We start from the raw sequence: 17,599 nt of genomic DNA on the forward strand, positions 1-17,599 counted from the left end.
TCCATGCCAGACTGCCTGACCTGCCTCAAGGGTTGCCTTGCATCTCACTGCCCCTGCCCCTTTTTGCCTGCGAGTGTCTCCTAATTAAATTTTGTTTATTACCTAGTCTCCAGGACAACCCAGCTTCAGCTGTGCCCTGCCTCCCTTGCAGGGTTCTCTCTAGGCTCTTCCTTTCAAAGTGACAGAAAGCCCCAGGCTCTGTTAGGTCACTCATGCCCCATCACTCTCCCCTTGAGCTACACCTTTGCTGCTCCCAGTGGGAAAGTAGTGCCACACTCCTTGCTCAGAGCTGGAGGTCTCAATTTCACCCTCCTGACAGAGTGTTAGACTTAAGGCCCTACTTCCCAATAGATCTTGTTCACCGGTGAAGCATAAAAAGGGACTTCCACCTTTAACTACAGGTTAAGCACATGGCACAGACCATCAGTTTCCAGTTTATGAATGAAACCCACTGCCCCTTCTTTCTTACTCATACCGAGGCCACTGCAAAAATAAGCATTCAAACAGGTTTTTTTTCACCTCCCTGTGGGGAGCACTTTCAGGGCAGGCATCTCTGCATCAGTTTAGGTTGGAGACAGATGTTCTGAGAGCTTCTTTGGAAGCAGAGCAGCCTGCTGATGGAAACAAGTTCTAGGGAGCAACTGGAGGCCTATCCACATTTTCTCCTTCCTACTACCCTGTTGGGACTAAAGGAACATGATTTTAGTAGCTACAGATTCATACACATGCACACAAAGCAGTATTTCGCAACTAAGAAAAAGTGTGTGTGGGGGAGGGAGCAAGGTTGGAACCGGCCCACCCCCACCAGCCAATTTCAGTAGTGAACATTTGATTTTAAGGGCTACTGAAGTAGGGCTGAACTAACAACTTCATATCCAGCCACAGTGCCAGAACCACATTATTTATTTTCATCATTTCAACATACCATTTATTCATAATTGTGATTAATAATACATATATAAAAACTTACTGTACTATAAAGTATTCAGGTACAAGTAGTTGCATGCTTCTTAGCAAGGCCAGCTTCTTAAACGTGTAAGAGAACAATATTTGTAGATGGCACACCAAGAAATTGTGCTATCTAGAATTTCCACATGCACACTCGACTCTCCACGTGCTTCCCTTTATCAGGCTTCCAGTTCAAAGTTAACAAGAACTTTCATGCCAGGTAAATCTGACTCCATCACCAGGACTCAGGAGATTCCAGCATTATGTTGCCACTTGAAACATTTCATCTACCCAGTTCGCAAAAAGAGCACTATATCTTGCAGATCTGCAACAAAGCTGGAAGTTCTTCTCTGCGCGTCAGAACTGTATTAGATGAAGACAGTCAGAGGTCAAATGTTTCAAATGACATCCAAGAATTTGTGTTTCTTTTGCTGGTGCTGGGGATTCTCATTTATGCAGCACTATCAAAGGTGGGACTCTTTGGGTAAAGATCAGCAGGGGAAAGGTTCAAGATCTCATCGAATGAAAGGCCTTCATCTTCCGAAGGTATCTCTGCTTCAAACATACGCTGAAGCAATGCATCAACTGTCCTATACCCTAAGAACATAAAGGCATATGGGTTTCTTTACTGGCAGATACAAATCACCTCCATCCCCTTGATACACATTCAGGGCCCAAATAAGTGAGGTCCTTCTGCAACATGTTCACCACTTTGGGTAATGTCACGGGGTGTTCATTCCAACTGCCTGTGTTCTTACTCCCCAACAAGTGAGGAGTAGGACAGCTCTTCTATTTTGCTCATGTTAAGTCCTGCAAGAGCCCATGAATATAAAGAACTATTTTCCACAGGCTTTACTTCCATGGCATATTTCATACTTCTCTCTCCCCTCCCCCACTTACTATCAAGCACCCTGAATACACATGGTAAAGATCAATCTGTTTAAATTAAGTGCTTCTGTTTCATAAGACTTCTGAAGGAAGTTTTGACAGGTTGGGGAGGAGGGGACAGGAAAGCAGGCAACATATGAAGCCTCAGAACTCAGGATTTCACTCATTTTTGTAACAGTGATATTTAATAGGAAACAGCAAAGCTACAGAAAGAACACCTTAGTGGGAGGAAAGAGATATTACATTAAGTAGTATGGGAGATTCAGAGTTACCAAAGAATCTCAGTCAGGATGAAAATGGAGTGGATATGAGAAGAGTTCAACAGAAGAGAGGCTTCCTAACATCGGGAGGAGAAGCTGAACCACTGAGAGTGCTCCTTAAATCAAGTAGCTATTTCAGGAGGTGGAGTGTGTGCTGCAAGGCCCAGGAACGAGAGAGACAAGCTGCTACAAGACACATAAACACAGACACTATTAGAACAGCATTTCTGGCTTTGCCAGCCACAACTTGCATTCTGATTGACCATTGGGCCTGACAGTGCCACAGGGCAACCTGGCCAGCCCAGCTGGCACCACGCTGAGCCCATTGTGCTTAATGGATAAGGAAGATTAACAGAAGAGAAATCCCTTGGGCCACCCACCTGCTCTGAAAGGGGTTTTCTGAAGAGTCACCAAGTGGTTCCAGCAACAGAGTGCCATGCAACCATAAGCAACTTTCCCACTCATCTCATTATGACTTGAGGCAGGAAGAGGAGCCATTTTAGGTTCAGACTCTACGTGGTGGGACTGGAGGAAATGGGGAAAGGGGGAGGCAGGGGAACTTAGGCTTTAAGCATTTCATCAGTTTACTGGGAGCAGCAGAGGGAACTTCCACCAAAGCCAAATTTACATGGTGAGGACACATTGCAGTAGTGACAGTTAGCAACAGCAGATCATCTTGGCTGAGTGGAGGCATGTGGTACCCAGTCAGGGTGGCCACTGGAGGTACCTCAAGAACAAAGGAGTTACATTTAGTGCAACTGTCCCCACCACCATGAATGTCACAATTCACAGCTAAATCAGACAGGACTCTCCATCTACAAGCCAGTGGGCCTTTGCACTACAGCTTACAGCTTTGACTCTACAAAGACATTTGATCAATGAGCAAAAAGTTGCTAGTGGGTTCATGCTCTAGAGAACAGCCTGTGGGAACAACCACTTACTTTTAGAAGCAATTTTAAAGACAAGCCCTCTAGATGTCTTTATTCCATCCCCTTCAACGTTGTTCTCAGTAGTCTCCATGTTGTCTATTAGCTTACCATCCAGTAGGTCTTCCCTTAAAAAAAACAAAAAGGGGGGGATATAAATTCTCTTTTCCACCCCCCCTGAAGCCACTCACCAGTCCAGTCCCACACCCTCAGCCTGCTTGCTCACTGGCCTTACTGACACTTGTAACTTAAGAGTCATGGCAGATACTTGCTCATCTGCACTGGCTCCTCCCCATGCAGAGCAGAGCTCTGGTCAGTCAGGCCCTTCCTCCAGTAGGAAAGCAGGACTCCAACCACTCTAGGAGGAAGGAAAGGGGAAATGCCATTTGGGGTAGGGAGAGCACAAGAGCCATCCCAGGTATAAGAGTGTTGATAAGCATGTCACCTGACAGCCACAGACTTCCTGTTAAAAGAAAAAAACTCCAGCCTCAGATAGCAAGCATGCACTGATCTGCCATTCCTTCTCACAACCCAAAATGTCTGTCACTTAAGTCCTGATGCTTTCCTGCTCCCCTCCCCGACACTCTAGCCCCAAACTTGCTAGCCATCCACGAGAACAACAAATCTAGCCCATCTTGTAATGCTCTGGAGAACTTCCAATTAGAGGTCATGCTTCTTCCTAGCTTGTGCCCGACCCTGTGCTGTGTTCAACACTCAAACTCTGATCACCAGCAGCAATCCCATAAGTTTCTGGATTCCAAGCCTTTCTGAACAGAATATAAAAGTGGGGTAGAGAGAGAGAATGTCAAGCCCAACAGAAGCAAATACTGGATGCCAATTCATAGAAGAGGTCCACCTGAGGACTAGAAAGCTTCATTATGCAGAGTGCCTCTATAAATTAGTCCATCTGCGACCTGCCTCAGTGCCTCTCCTCTGCAGGTGTAGCTAGAGCCATGCAATATCAGTGGAGAAGGACAGCTTATATGGCTCATCTAGGTGAGGGTAACATGCAAAAATAGGTGTAAGAATACTACTTCCTAGGTCTTGTTCTAGACTAGGGTTTAAACAATTCACACCTCACTGCCTCAGAGTCCAGACAAGGCCCCAAATGCTTGCAACAGAGCAAGAAAAAATGGCTGTGGCAGAAGAGCAATTTGGGGCACAGAGATCTGGGCTAAAGAAATTAATCCAGTTTTGTGGTAGCTATCCTATTCTTGGAAATAACTGAGCTCTCCCCTAGACATTTTCTATTGCACTTTTTTGGGTGATTGAGAAACTGTTGAATTAAACCTGCTCTCAAAGACCTAAACCCCTCTGTCAAAGACAGGTTGTGAAGAGGCAGAGAGATGGAGGAGTTTAGGGATATAAATTAGAGAGGTTCTTCAGCGAACAAGGAGAAGCAAACAGGACAGTCTGCAAGCAGTCCACTGGGAGCAAGAGGAGGAAGGGGAAGAAGCACCAGATCCTGCTTTGGGAAGGTAAGCGAGCCAAGACTCCGTGTGTTTGGCTTTCTGAGGCTTGTTTGGTGGGTTCGTGCACTCAGAGTAGCTGGATGCCAATTGATCACTGCCTGGAAAAAAGACCCCAACAAAGGGGCCTAGTCAATCCAGGCCCAGGAGAGGTATATAAAAGGAAGCAGTTCAAGCAACCAGGGGAGCAGTGAACAGGACAGTTTGCATGTCAGTTTGCTACCCCTGCTACACCAAGACTTAAGCCTGTTGTTCAACTAGAATCCAAAGCAAGGAAGAATTTGCTTGGAAACTCGCATTCTTTTAGTTTAAGCTTCCTGAGAGGAGAGAGGTTTGCAGGGACAAGGGAACCCTTCAGGATCGAGGAACAGCAAACAGGCCACCTACAGAGGAGTTTGCAAGGGAAGGTCTGCTTGCAGATTAGGAGACCCAGAGAGATGGCAGATTCTGAAGCATCCCTTGGCCAGGAAGACTTCATCAACTCCATGTTGGAGAAAACCTTTGGGACTGTGGAGGAAGAAAGAGGGCATGAACTCCCAGGAAGCTGGAAGCTTGCAACCTCTGGCAGCAAGAAGTCGTCATTATCCCCATCTGCAGTAGTTTGCCTGGAGAACAGATATGGAGCACTGGCAACAGAGGGGGAGCACAATCCATTGGTGGAAGAGGCCAGGGCAGCAATCCCCAAGGTGTGGAGGATTGAAACTACTCCCGTGAAGAAGTGATAGGTGGTAATGGTTGTCAACTCCCTTCTGCAGGGGACAGAGGGATCCATCTGCCAGCCCGACCTGTTGTCCTGGGATGTCTGCTGCTTGTCTGGAGCCCAGATCTAGGATGTGATGGAAGGATTACTGACACTCATCTGACCCTCTGACTACAGCCCCATGCTGCTTATCCACATGGGCACCAATGATACCATCAGGAGTAACTCTGAGAAGATCAAGTGCGACTACAGGGCTCCAGGTGCAAAGGTAAAGGGGACAGGGGCTCAGGTGGCATTCTTCTCAATCCTTCTGGTCAAAGGGAAGGGCCTGGGCAAAAGCAGATGCATCCTACAGATCAATTCAAAGCTGCGCAGGTGGCATTGCCAGCAGGTATTCAGCTTCTTCAGCTATGGGATGTTATTCCAAGAAGGACTGCTAGGAAGAGATGGGATGCACCTGATGAAGAGAGAGAAGAGCATTTTTGCAGACAGGCTCACTAACCCAGTAAGGAGAGCTTTAAACTAGGTTTGCCGGGGAACAGAGAACAAACCCCGTGGTAAGTGGGGAAGTGGAAGACCTGGAGCAAGAGCAAGCAGGAGGGGGCAACAGGGGAGAGGCCTCATTCTTCCTGAGAAAGTAGGGCAAATCAGCTAGTCACCTCAGGTACCAGTACACAAATGTGCGGAGACTGGTAAACAAAACAGGAAAAACTGGAAGTCCTTGCAGAGTCACGAAATTATGATGCAATTGGAATAACAGATACTTGGTTGGATAGCTCACATAACTGAAGCACCATCATGAATGGGTACAAACTGTTCAGGAAGGACAGGCAGGGGGAGAAAGGGAGGAGGAGTTGCACTTTATGCAAGAGAGCCATATGAGAGCCAGAGCTCCAGTATGAAGCTGGAGATAGGCCTGTTGAAATTCTCTGGGTTAGGGTCAGAGGAGAGAACAAGGGTGATGCCATGGTAAGGATCTGCTAAAGACCACCAGAATGAGGTAGACAAGACTTTCTTCAGACAACTAGCAGGAGTTTCCAGATCACAGACCCTTGTTCTCAGGGGGGACTCCAAAAAAAAAAAAAAAGTCACCTTAACATCTGCTGGGGAGGCCAACACAGCAGTGCACAGGCAATCCACGAAGGTTTTGGAGAGTGCTGGAGACAACTTCCTGGTGCAAGAGCTGGAACAGCCAACTAAGGGCCATGCTCTTCTTGACCTACTGCTTACAAACAGGGAAGAATTGGTGGGAGATGCAGAAGTGGATGGCAAGTTGGGCACCAGTGACCACGAGATGACCAAGTTCAGGATCCTAACAAAAGGAAGATAGGAGAGCAGAGTAAGGACCCTGGACTTCAGAAAGGCAGACTCTGACTTACTCAAGTAACTGATGGGCAGGATCCCTTAGGAGGCCAGTCTGAGGGAGAAAGGAGTCCAGGAGAGCCAATTGTATTTTGAAAGAAATCTTACTGAGAGGACAGGAATAAACCATCCCAGTGTGCAGGAAGAACAGCACACATGATAGGAGAACAGCTTGGCTTAGCAGAGAACTCCATGAGTGTAACACACAAAAAGGAAGTTTACAAGAAGTTGAAGCTTGGACAAATGACTAAGGAAGAGGATAAGAGTATTGCTCAGGTATGCAGGGATGAAATCATGATGGCTAAAGTGCAACTGGAGTTGCAGCTAGCAAGGGATGTGAAGGGTAACAAGAAGGGTTTCTACAAATATGTTAGCAACAAGAGGGAGATCAGGGAAAGTGTCAGTTCCTTACTGAATGGAGGAGGCAACCTAGTGACAGATGATGTGGAAAAGGCTTAAGTACCCAATGCCTGTTTTACCTTGATCTTCACAGGCAAGATCAGTTCCCAGACTGCAGTGGACAGCACAGTTTGGGGAGAAGGTGAGCAGCCCTCATTGGTGAAAGGACAGGTTAGGAACTATTTAGAAAAGCTTGATGCATCACATCCAGTCCCATGGACTTGTACACATCTGAGTGTACTAAGGGAATTGGCCAATGTGGTTGCAGAGCTGCTGGTTATCATCTCTGAAAATTCAGTGATTGGGGGAGGCCCTGGACAATTGGAAAATGGTAAATATAGTGTCCATCTTTAAGAAAGGGAAGAAGGAGGATCTAGAGAACTACATACTAGTCAGCCTCACTTCACTTCCTGGAAAGATCAAGGAGCAGGTTCAAGGAATCCATTCCTAAGCACTTGGGAGGAAAAGAATAATCAGGAACAGTTGGCATGGATTTTCCAAGGGCAAGTCATGCCTGACCAACCCAATTGCCTTCTATGATATGACTGGCTCTGTAGATGCAGGGAAAGCAGCAGGCATGAAGCACCTTGACTTTAGCAAGGCTTCTGATGTGGACTCCCACAGCATTCTTGCAAGCAAGCTAAGGAAGTATGGGTTGGATGAACAGACTGGAAGGTGGACAAAGCTGACTAGATAGTCAGGCTCAATGGGCAGTGATCAATGGCTCAAGGTCTAGTTAGCAGCTGGTATCAAGGGGAGTGCCCCAGGGGTGAGTCCTGAGGCTGGTTTTATTCAATATCTTCCTTAATGATTTGGAAAATGGGATGGATTGTACCCTATGCCAGATTGTGGATGGCACCAAGCGGGGGCGGGCAGGGGGGTAGTAGATATGCTGGAGGGTAGGGCTAGGATTCAGAGAGGCCTGGACAAATTGGATGGATTAGGTCAAAAGAAATATCATGACGTTCAACAAGGACATGTGCAAAGTCCGGCACTTGGGCTGGAATAAATTCCATGTGCTGCTACAGGCTTGGGACCAACTTCTGCAGAGCTGCTGCTTAGCTGGAAGACCTGGGGGTTACATTGGACAATAAGAGTCAGTGTGCCCTTGTTGCCAGGAACAGCAGTATACTGGGCTGCATTAGAAGGAACGCTGCCAGGAGATCAAGGGAAGTGATTATTCCCCTCTATTCAGCACTGGTAAGGCCACATCTGGAGTACCGCGTTCAGTTTTGGGCCCCCACTATAGAAAATATATGGACAAGCTGCAGAGAGTCCAGTAGAGGGCAACAAAAATGGTTTGGGGGGCTGGGGGCACATGATTTCTAAAAGGAGCTGGGCTGCTTTAGTGCAGAGAAGACTGAGGGGGCATTTGATTGCAGCCTTTTAAGCTATCTGAAGGGTGATTCTAGAGAGAATGGAGCTAGATTGTCCTCAATGGTGGAGCAATAGTTTCAAGTTACAGCAAGGGAAGTTTAGGTTGGTTATTAGGAAAGATGCTGTCACTAAGAGGATGGTGAATCACTGGAATGCATTACCTAGAGAGGTATCAGAATCTCCATCCTTGTAGGTTAAGGCCCAGATTGACAAAGCCCGGTCTGGAATGATCTAGTAGGGGATGGTCCTGCTTTGAGCAGGGGACTGGACTAGATGACCTCTTGAGGTCCCTTCCAACCCTAGGTTTCTATGAATCTTATAGAAGTACCTTACAAAAAGAAACAGGGTTGCTCCCCAAAGTGAGAGATGCAATTTAAAAACAAAAGAAAGAAAACCACCACCAACCCCCCAAATGGTTGCAGGAGTTCCTGGAATCCTGGGTCAGATGCTTGAACAATTGCATTTCTGAGTTAGGCACCATAGAAACAACAGCATCCTTATTTTTCCCACCATAAGCCATACATGTTGAGACATACACTGATAAAAACTAGTTCCAGTCCTAGACTACTTACTCTTGGACTCCTACTCCCAGCTCCTGAATTTTCTTCTCAATGGCCGTTTCTACTTCACTCTTTTCAAGTGAATACTCAACGAAGAAAGCTTCAAGAATAAATGCTATGAAGATGCTGGGGGAAACAATGAGCAAAAAGACATAAGCAGCGTATTAAGTGTCCCTGTGTTTCTGCAGTGCCCATCACCACAGGTGTGATTAGTGTATGCCATGGGGCACTGAAGGATTCCTTGCCCATAAGCACCATCAGTAGAAGTCTCAGTCAGTCAGTGGCTGGTTTCCTTGCACATGCCTGGGACCAACAGATGTTGCAATGTACCAATACCACAGAGAGATGGAGGAACTGGCCAAGTCCCTTTCCAGACCCCTGCTATAAAACTCATGGAGCAACACTTTTCTTCTTCCAGCTCCCATCCCCAGTGCAGCACATTTAGTTTTTTGCCTGACCCCCAAAGTGATATGTTCATTTATAGCCAGAGTCCCACCTGCCTCTAGAGCATCCAAGCCATCTGCAAGATGACAACTGCTACTTCCTGTCTGGTCTCATTCAAGGAAGAGACTGGTCATTCCCACCCCTAAACCCTCTGCTAGCTCAATACCATCAGTCAACAGGGGGTATTTGTAGGGTAGACCAATACAGCCTACGCTTTCAGGGCTCAACTATATCCTCTTCACAGCACAGCAGGGCTCCAGGGACTGACTGGACTTTAATCATGGCCTTGTCAGTTGTGCAGAAGCCTCCACCTCAAACTCTCCCCTTCCCCCTTCAAGCAGATGAGCACTCTGCAAAAACGTACTTAACAATCATAATAACCACCACAATGTGGAAGGCTATGAAGTACAGCTTTGCAGCCTGATGAGTTACACGTGCAAATCCACCGGCAAGAAGTATAAATAAAAGTTAAGGACTAAAACCAGGAGGAAACATATCTAGGTGACAAAGGCACCCTGCTGGAGCAGTCAAAGCAGCCAGACTCATTATACCTTGTGACAAGCGAGCTCTCCTTAGGATACCAAGATCTTTCTCCATTCTGACTACACTGAAGTCAAGTGTGTACGGCAGGAAGCCTTTCCACTGGCTTCAGTGGGCTGTACTTACAAATCCGTTTTGAGTATTGAAAGGATATCATGCCACTGATTAACGACTGTTAGCTCCATCAGAACAATGAATGAAGATGCAATATCATTGAAGTTGTTCTTGCAGTATTTCGCTCTAGCAAACGTAGAATCTTTTAAGGCCACGTTTCCACATTCCAAGGCATGAGGGTCAGTGGATCCTGCTGCAAAGAACTGGATTTTTCCTTGGAACACTTCCATACCAATGATAGCAAACATGTAGTATACCACCTGTGAGAGGAGGAAGACGTGGCAATTTTGCCAAGCACCGTAATAAAGGGTCTACAATTCTATCATGACCACTGCAAGCTAAACATCCTTTCCATGCATGTCCCAGCTTTGTGTTTAAATACTGAAACACTGGAGCCAACTATAGTCCAAACAGTAATGCTGTTGGAAGAAAAACTAAGGCTAGCACCAATAGAGACCTAGTCCATAGAGAAGCAAAATCCACGCGAAAAACGAGGACTAGGAGTTGAACATGCAAGGAAGAGACTTTCCAATAAAATCTTAAGTTAAGGGACCCCAGGATATTCCTCATTCTTATCAACAGTGTATTTTTCTAGAGACATTCTTGGGAGGTGAAGGAGGGGTTTCTACTTGGCCAGACTGATGTTCTGGATTCCGTTCTGGTCCTACACACTTGCCATCACTCCCAGACCCCACACTGATCTCTACTTCTGGTGGCTAGGCAGAATCTCATCCTATCTGATATTATTTACACCTAAACTAACTCTGAAGACTTGAGTATATGTACACTGTTGTGATTCCGCCCTTCCTTTAAACAACGGCATGCTGCTACTGGACGTGCCAACCCTTTACATTTTAGAGATACAATGACAAGAAGACTCACCAAAGCCAGCCCGCCAAATGTCAGCATTGTAGGCACAATGTTTATTAGCGTGTTCATGATAACCCGGAACCTAGAGCACAAGGATTCGTGAGAACATAGGAAGACTGCGCTGCATGAAGATGTTTACTTAGGAAACTATTCCAAGAATCAGCCCCTCTGAACAGAAAGGCAGCACTTTGTTTTGCAGGTGGTTGAGTACATTCTTGGCTAGATTGTTAGTTCCCGTTTTCTGTCCTCCTCCACTACTGAGACAGGGTGGAAGCAAGCAGGTTTTGCCGAAGTCTGTTAGCAGCAGCCCCCTGAGGACACCTAGAACATGCAAGTGCCCTTATTGTGCAGGTATGCAGTGTCAGAGGGTCACGCTTATTCCTGTTGGGGCAGGAAACTCCATGCCTCAGAATGATTTTTTTTAAAAACAGTGGCTCTCAACCTTTTTTGTACCAGGACCTATTTGTAAATATTAATGGCCAGTCCCAACCCAGTGCTTCTCAATCCTGACCTGCTGCCTCCTGCTCCTTACAGGTTGTGTGGGGCATGGGGATCCCTAAGCAGCCCCTTGCAGGCTGGAAATCTGACAGTCTGTGAGGGGAAGCCACAGTTTCCCACATTTTTCTCCTTTACAAGAAAATCCACTTTTGGGTCACAACCAAATGCTGTTTTAAAAAAGGAACAGATTGGCAATGGGGTGAAATCACGAGATCAGTTTAACTGGCATGGCCTCGCCTTTGTGAGGATCAGCTTTACTCCAACATGAACCAGACTGGTAGGGATGGCTGCTCAGACCAACGGCTGGGTCTACACTTGTGTGCCACTTCTAAAACAGACAGCTGCAGGGGAGATTTAGGCTGGAGATTAGGAGGAACTTTCTGACTATGAGGGTTGTCAAACAGTGGAACAGGCTACTTTAGAGAAGCTGTAGCATCTCTGTCCCTGGAACCTTTTGAAAGCAGTTGAACAGACACTTGCCTGGGATGGGTTAGTCACAAATGATCCTGAATTGAGCAGGATGTTGGACTAGATAACCTCATGTGGTCCTTTCCAGCCCTAGTTTCCTCTGATCCTAAATGTGACTTGTGAAACCTGTAGTGTGGTTTACCTAAGGCCTAAAACACAGACTCTGCTAGCCACAAATTGGTCAAAGCTGATAGCCAACAGGCTCAGAATCACTGTCAGGCCACCCTCCAGATCAGCTCACTCTTAAGAAAAGGCTGCAAGCCCTCTTGCTTCTATACCTTTGAATGCTATCAACAATCCTTATGAGCCTGAGGACTCGCAGTATGAAGACAATATCCAACACCTGCTGACCGTTGTATTTACTTGCTGAGTAAGAAAATAAACAGGTTTTAATATACTCTTAAACTGATAAAGCTTCTTTGTCTGCTTAAGACAGAAATGTAAAAACTCTGGCATTCGGAGCTGTGCCAGGTGGCTAAAAACATTGTTCAGACCCTCCTACTGTGAACAACCCAGCATCACAAGGAAGTTTGCTCATTTCTAGCACACCCCCCATCCTCACCCCCCCACAGAACCTCTATTAGAAACATGTATACTTATGGGTCTGGAGGTAAAACTGAAGGTTCTCTCCTCAGTGGTCCATGCAACATAAGAGGTAGGATTTACATTAAATGGATACCTTTCATTGTTGATGTGTAGCTAGCTTATATCTGTTATAGTACTTTTGGTCTAAAAATATGAACTCCATTATTTACTGTACTTCATACCCCCCCCCACTTCCTTCACACATCACAAACCCACAACAAATCTTGTTACCAAAATAGGTATTGTGTGCTTACAGACATGTTGAAAGCCTCTGAATTTCAGACATCTGTCAACTAGATATAACCTACTCAAATCAGACAAATAGGAAAGCAATGCTGAGCTTACTTGATTTGAACGTAGCATTGAGTATTGTAGCTACCAGAGCAGCAATGATGATTAAGGTGTCAAACCTAGTAGAGAAAAGTATGATTCTATTAAAAATCATCATCACAGTCCTTTTGCTACCATACATAGTAGGCTAGTGATACACACAACACTTGGAATCCTGAAAAACGTTTAGACATGGACTTATAAATGCTAATGTGCACTTGCATGTGGAGCTGGACCAAAAATGCAAGCATAGATTTTGCCAGACTAGATCCATGAAACTTTTGCAAGAGGATTCCAAATGAAAACTAGTTGTTTTCTGTTGCACATTACCTTTCAGATGTGTTAAGTGCTCTTAAGAACAGGAACATCAGCACATTAGGGTGGGAAAACAAACTAAATGCCCTCTGAGCATCTCAGAGTTCTCTTACAGCAAGAATTCTCCCTAGCTCATCTTGAACAGCTCGTTTTACAGACAGGTCAGACTACTATACAGGGCCAAAAGGTGAGTGGGAAGTGGTCCTGCAGCATCCCAGGAGGAACTGCTCCCAGCCTTCCCCACTTGGGCACTCTATTCTGTCCCCAAGTGACAGTGCAGAGCCAGCAGCCAGAGAAACCCTAAAAAGTAAGGATCCCTACCCCTCGCCACACACACACACACACAAGTCCTTTCCCCTTCGCTTCTATTCTGGACTTCCTCCTTTCCCCTCTGCTTACCTGGCTTGTTGGCATGATACTGGGGGAGCAGTTGGGGAAGGGGAATCCACTCATCCACCAATACTCTCTGGGTTGAGCTCAGCTCAAACAGTGGCAGCAGCAGATGGGCATATTCCCCTTCCTTGCTTGCTTGTTCCTCTGAGACAATGCCAGCAACCACAGGTGAGCAGAGTGCAGGTGGGATGGGAGAAAGATAAGAGGGGGGAGCAACAAGTGGAGTAGAGACTTGATCCACGCTGGCAGGGGATGATGCAAACCCAGTCCAGGCTGGTGCACACTTAAGCTTGGAACATATCCTGTCCTAGAGAGCAAGCAAACTGGGCAGGCATGGAGCAGACTTGGCAGCTCTTCACCACATACCTGCTCACCAGCCCGCTAGGGGCAGGTCAGAGCAGCGCATGTTAGAGAGGGTATTAAAAAAACCTCCGTAGTCTGCAACTGCTCACAACATGTGCTCTCTTTAAACACAACTTAGTATTCCTTAGACTACCATATGCTAACTGTAACATGTAACTGCACCTTAAGTCTTTTCAAAACACCCCCCCACCCCCGAGTCATTTCCATTGCACTCCACATTCCTAATGCAGCTAAGAAAGCCACACACCACAACTAAGAACCCTACTTACCAGTTCCAAAACTGGTTCTTTGCAAAGAATGTCCTGGGTTCATAAGTATACAGCTTCAAGAGTATCTCAGTGATATACAGAGAAAGGAAAGCCCACTCTGCATATGAAATCAGTGGGTTTTCCTCATCCAAGGCAATGAATATAGCATTTATTAAAATGATCACATCGTAAGTCCAAACAAATCTCCTGCAAGAAAAAAAAAAAAGCCAACCTTTTATATGCAATGACAGAAGAAGTCATAGTTCAAAGAACACTTTTCTCCCTCACCGACAACCACTCCCCACGCACTTACTCATTAAGGCAGCTTTGCCAACCAGTCATTTTTTCAATTTCAGTATTTTCTACAACTGTGTATTTAGGAGAGTTCTTATGACCATCTTGCACTTGAGCACATATTTCAGTAGAAGATTTCAAGTCACAGTGAACAACAGTGTATTTTCCCGTGGTCAGAAGTGAGCATTTCTCAGATACTAGTAATAATTCAGCTGGCATCAAATCAAAGCCAGCTGGCAGTACTGATAAGAAGGTGAGAGTAGAAAGTAGAAGAGAAAAAAGAAACCAGAAACCAGTGAAATGGTGGGTTATAAAGAATACCAAGCCCTAAATTAGCTCTTAGCACCAGCTGAATGAGTCAGTGAAATGGAAGAAACTGCCTATTGCTATAGACATTACTGAGTTACTGTAAGTTTCACATAGCACTTAAGTCCAAGGATGGAAAGGAACAGCCAGGTTTTTGCGGGTCTAAATATTCAGTTTATCTGAAAACTCATGTACCAGCCACCTCTAACAAACATCTGCTCAGTTGTCCCCCATGCAGTGAAAGAACCGAATGGTGCTTTTTGGGAAATTTCTGGTGGGCTCAGCATTGTGCAGCCTCTTCTATTCATGTTAGAGGCAACACTCCCAGCAATTTGAGCAGGAGCAAAAATCTAGGCCAAGACTTTTGAAACAGCATACGCAGCACATTCACTTGTGCAGTGTTGGACTATTCTAGTCTGTTGCCAAAAGGAACACTTGCCTGGAAAGAATTACCAGTTTGCAACATATTTAAATATTGGAGGCTGCCTGTTGAGAGAGCAGAGACACCTACTTGTGTCTAACCATGCTGCGCAGAAATCTGCTTGCTGCAGAGTTATAGACATGGGGCAACCAGTGCTCCAGGGGATGGCTTCGGATTTTCATTGTGATCACCTGGATGTTCAGAAGGTCTGCCAGACGCACAAATGACTTTTTGTCTGCAACAGTCAAGGATGCTACATGTTAGGAGTTCACATTAGCAGAAATTTGCACAAGCAGCCTGGATAACAGCAGATCCAGTTCTGCAAGGGCAAGGGACCAGCCAAGTAGATGCTTAGGATTCAATTTCCTTAGTAGTACTTCAGAAACAAAATATAGCAATGCTATTGTTTAAGTAAGAAGAGCTACCCTGTCCCCTCACCCCCAGAACCTTCCACACACCAAGTGTGATTTCACGAAGTTTTCAGTTTGTTCCTACTCACCCACATAACCTTTCTGCTCATCATCTGAGATTCTCAGCAAGAGCTCTCGATGGGAAGTGCTGATCTCTGGGGCCACTAGCTTGACTACCTGCTTCCACTGGGATTCTTTAACAACAAATTCTGAGCCTTCCTTGACCTTCAGGATGTTGAAGGCTTCTACCATCTTGTGACGCTTCATGTAGGCAAGTTTACGAATCTCATTCTGGAGAGGACAAAGGAGTTTAAGAGGTCTCACTTCTTAATTCCCCTCTATCCATCACTTTTGTCCATCTTAAAGTTCATATCTACAATTCTTTGCCATGGAATCTAGAACAGAACCTACAGGGAAAATGCACTAAAAAAAAAAAAAATAAAAAAAAATAAAACAAATGGTCAAGAAGGTCACCATGCAACCAGAGGAGCAGAGAAGGACTTGTCTAATGTGACCCACCTGCTCTGCTGCAACTGCAGATAGAAGGTCACCAGGTGCCTCCTGCCTTACTCTCCACTAATGAATTGCACCTGACCCCAATTTCTGCTCAGTCTATCCAGGCAGGATGCACTGGCAGCAATTCTATCCTACAGATCAGATCTTGCAAGACTGAAAAAAAGGTGGCTTCCCCTGGGCCTTGGATCACAATGCATGATAAAGACAAGGCAAACTGATGCATAAAGAACTGTATGGAGGGATGAGTTGCATGGTTTTGCCACACACTAGGAGGGCTCTCATACTAGAATACTGAAGAGCAGGAATCAGTTTAAATATCACAAATGGTAACAACTTCCTCAATTTCAATGGCACAGAATGGAGTTAGCGATCCCCAAGAAGCTGAACCCTATGATCAGAAAAGGCAACCACAGCTTTCATGATGAATCTTGTGTCCTGCTTCCATTAGGAGGCTGTCTCCCAGAGCTCCAAACAGGGTCAGCTTTATGTAATAGCACTTCTAGTTTAAGTCTGCACCATCTGGCGTCATGTGGACACTTAGAATTGTAGAAAATGAGGGTTGGAAGGGACCTCAGGAGGTCATTTAGTCCAACCCCCTGCTCAAAGCAGGGCCATCCCCCACTAGGTCATCCCAGCCAAAGCTTTGTTTAGTCAGGTCTTAAAAACCTTCAAGGATGGAGACTCTACAGCCTCTCTGGGTAACTTGTGGTAGTGTTTACTACCCTCTTAGTTAGAAAGTTTTTCCTAATATCTAAACTAAACTTTGCTTGCTGTAACTTGAGACCACTGTTCCTTGTTCTGTCATTTGCTACCACTAAGAGCAGTCTAGCTCCATCTTTAGGTAATTGAAGGCTACAATTAAATCCGCACTCAGTCTTCTCTTCTGTTCTCCAGAAGAAGTAAGCCTCGTTCCCTCAGCAGCTCCTCATAAGACATGTGCCTCAATCCCCTAACCATTTTGAACAGCAGAGAACCATTAAAAATGTGAAGAGGTCAATAAAATCCAATGTTTTCCAATCCTACATGGACAAGCCGTAGCTTGTTGTTGTTTCTGGATCAGATGATGTGCTTCCCTAGCCTTTACCTTTAAGTGTTTTCTGTAATTGTTGTACACAACAGCCAGGAAGACAGACATGAAGATGTAGGTGTTGATTATAACATAGGTGATGAAAAACAGGGAGTACCACCAACTGAAGTCAAATGCTGGCATCCTAGAGAAAAAGGGGGAGAGTGCCTTTAAAATCACTTTTGCAGCAGACAACAAGCACATAGACATCATCTTAACTGCTGTAATCCTGTTTCAAACAGGCTTTGAGAAGTCACATTCCCCTCTAGACAGCTGAGAGCAGACAAATGAAACAATTATAGAGATAAGATACGCACACTCGGAAAGAGAAGCCACAGTCTGTTTGCCCTATAAACAGTCTGTAGCACTGAGAGGCAACCTCTGCTAGTCATGGACCAGAAAGACCCATCTCAGGTCGGAAGCAGATCAGTACTTCTCCCCAGAGAGTCCAGAGGAGAGCCACGCGCATGATCAGAGGTCAGGAAAACAGATCTTACGATGACAGGCTGAGAGCCATGGGACTCTTTAG

The 17,599-nt window shown here is 45.6% G+C and overlaps 1 protein-coding gene across 4 annotated transcripts in view; it reads right to left on the minus strand.

The window, feature by feature from the left end:
- Window positions 1–492: 492 nt before the first annotated feature.
- The window catches only part of LOC109316211 (two pore calcium channel protein 2-like), a 30,152-nt gene continuing 13,045 nt past the window's right edge, over window positions 493–17,599 (minus strand). For 2 of the 4 annotated variants that reach the window (XM_019544109.1, XM_019544112.1), the window contains 12 exons: window positions 17,089–17,215; window positions 15,578–15,779; window positions 15,169–15,313; window positions 14,079–14,264; window positions 12,754–12,818; window positions 12,102–12,189; window positions 10,870–10,939; window positions 10,028–10,247; window positions 9,698–9,788; window positions 8,902–9,015; window positions 3,038–3,150; window positions 888–1,545 (listed from right to left, as the gene is read on the minus strand). In XM_019544109.1, coding sequence (XP_019399654.1) covers window positions 1,400–1,545; window positions 3,038–3,150; window positions 8,902–9,015; window positions 9,698–9,788; window positions 10,028–10,247; window positions 10,870–10,939; window positions 12,102–12,189; window positions 12,754–12,818; window positions 14,079–14,264; window positions 15,169–15,313; window positions 15,578–15,779; window positions 17,089–17,215 — 1,567 coding nt within the window. In that variant the 3' untranslated portion in view covers window positions 888–1,399. Of the gene's footprint in view, window positions 687–887; window positions 1,546–3,037; window positions 3,151–8,901; window positions 9,016–9,697; window positions 9,789–10,027; window positions 10,248–10,869; window positions 10,940–12,101; window positions 12,190–12,753; window positions 12,819–14,078; window positions 14,265–15,168; window positions 15,314–15,577; window positions 15,780–17,088; window positions 17,216–17,599 lie in introns of those variants that run through there. The other 2 variants (XM_019544111.1, XM_019544110.1) reach the window with 2 other exon arrangements.

Source organism: Crocodylus porosus, unplaced genomic scaffold (assembly GCF_001723895.1).
Source record: "Crocodylus porosus isolate Cpor-Errol unplaced genomic scaffold, CroPor_comp1, whole genome shotgun sequence".
Taxonomy (NCBI): Eukaryota; Metazoa; Chordata; order Crocodylia; family Crocodylidae; genus Crocodylus; species Crocodylus porosus.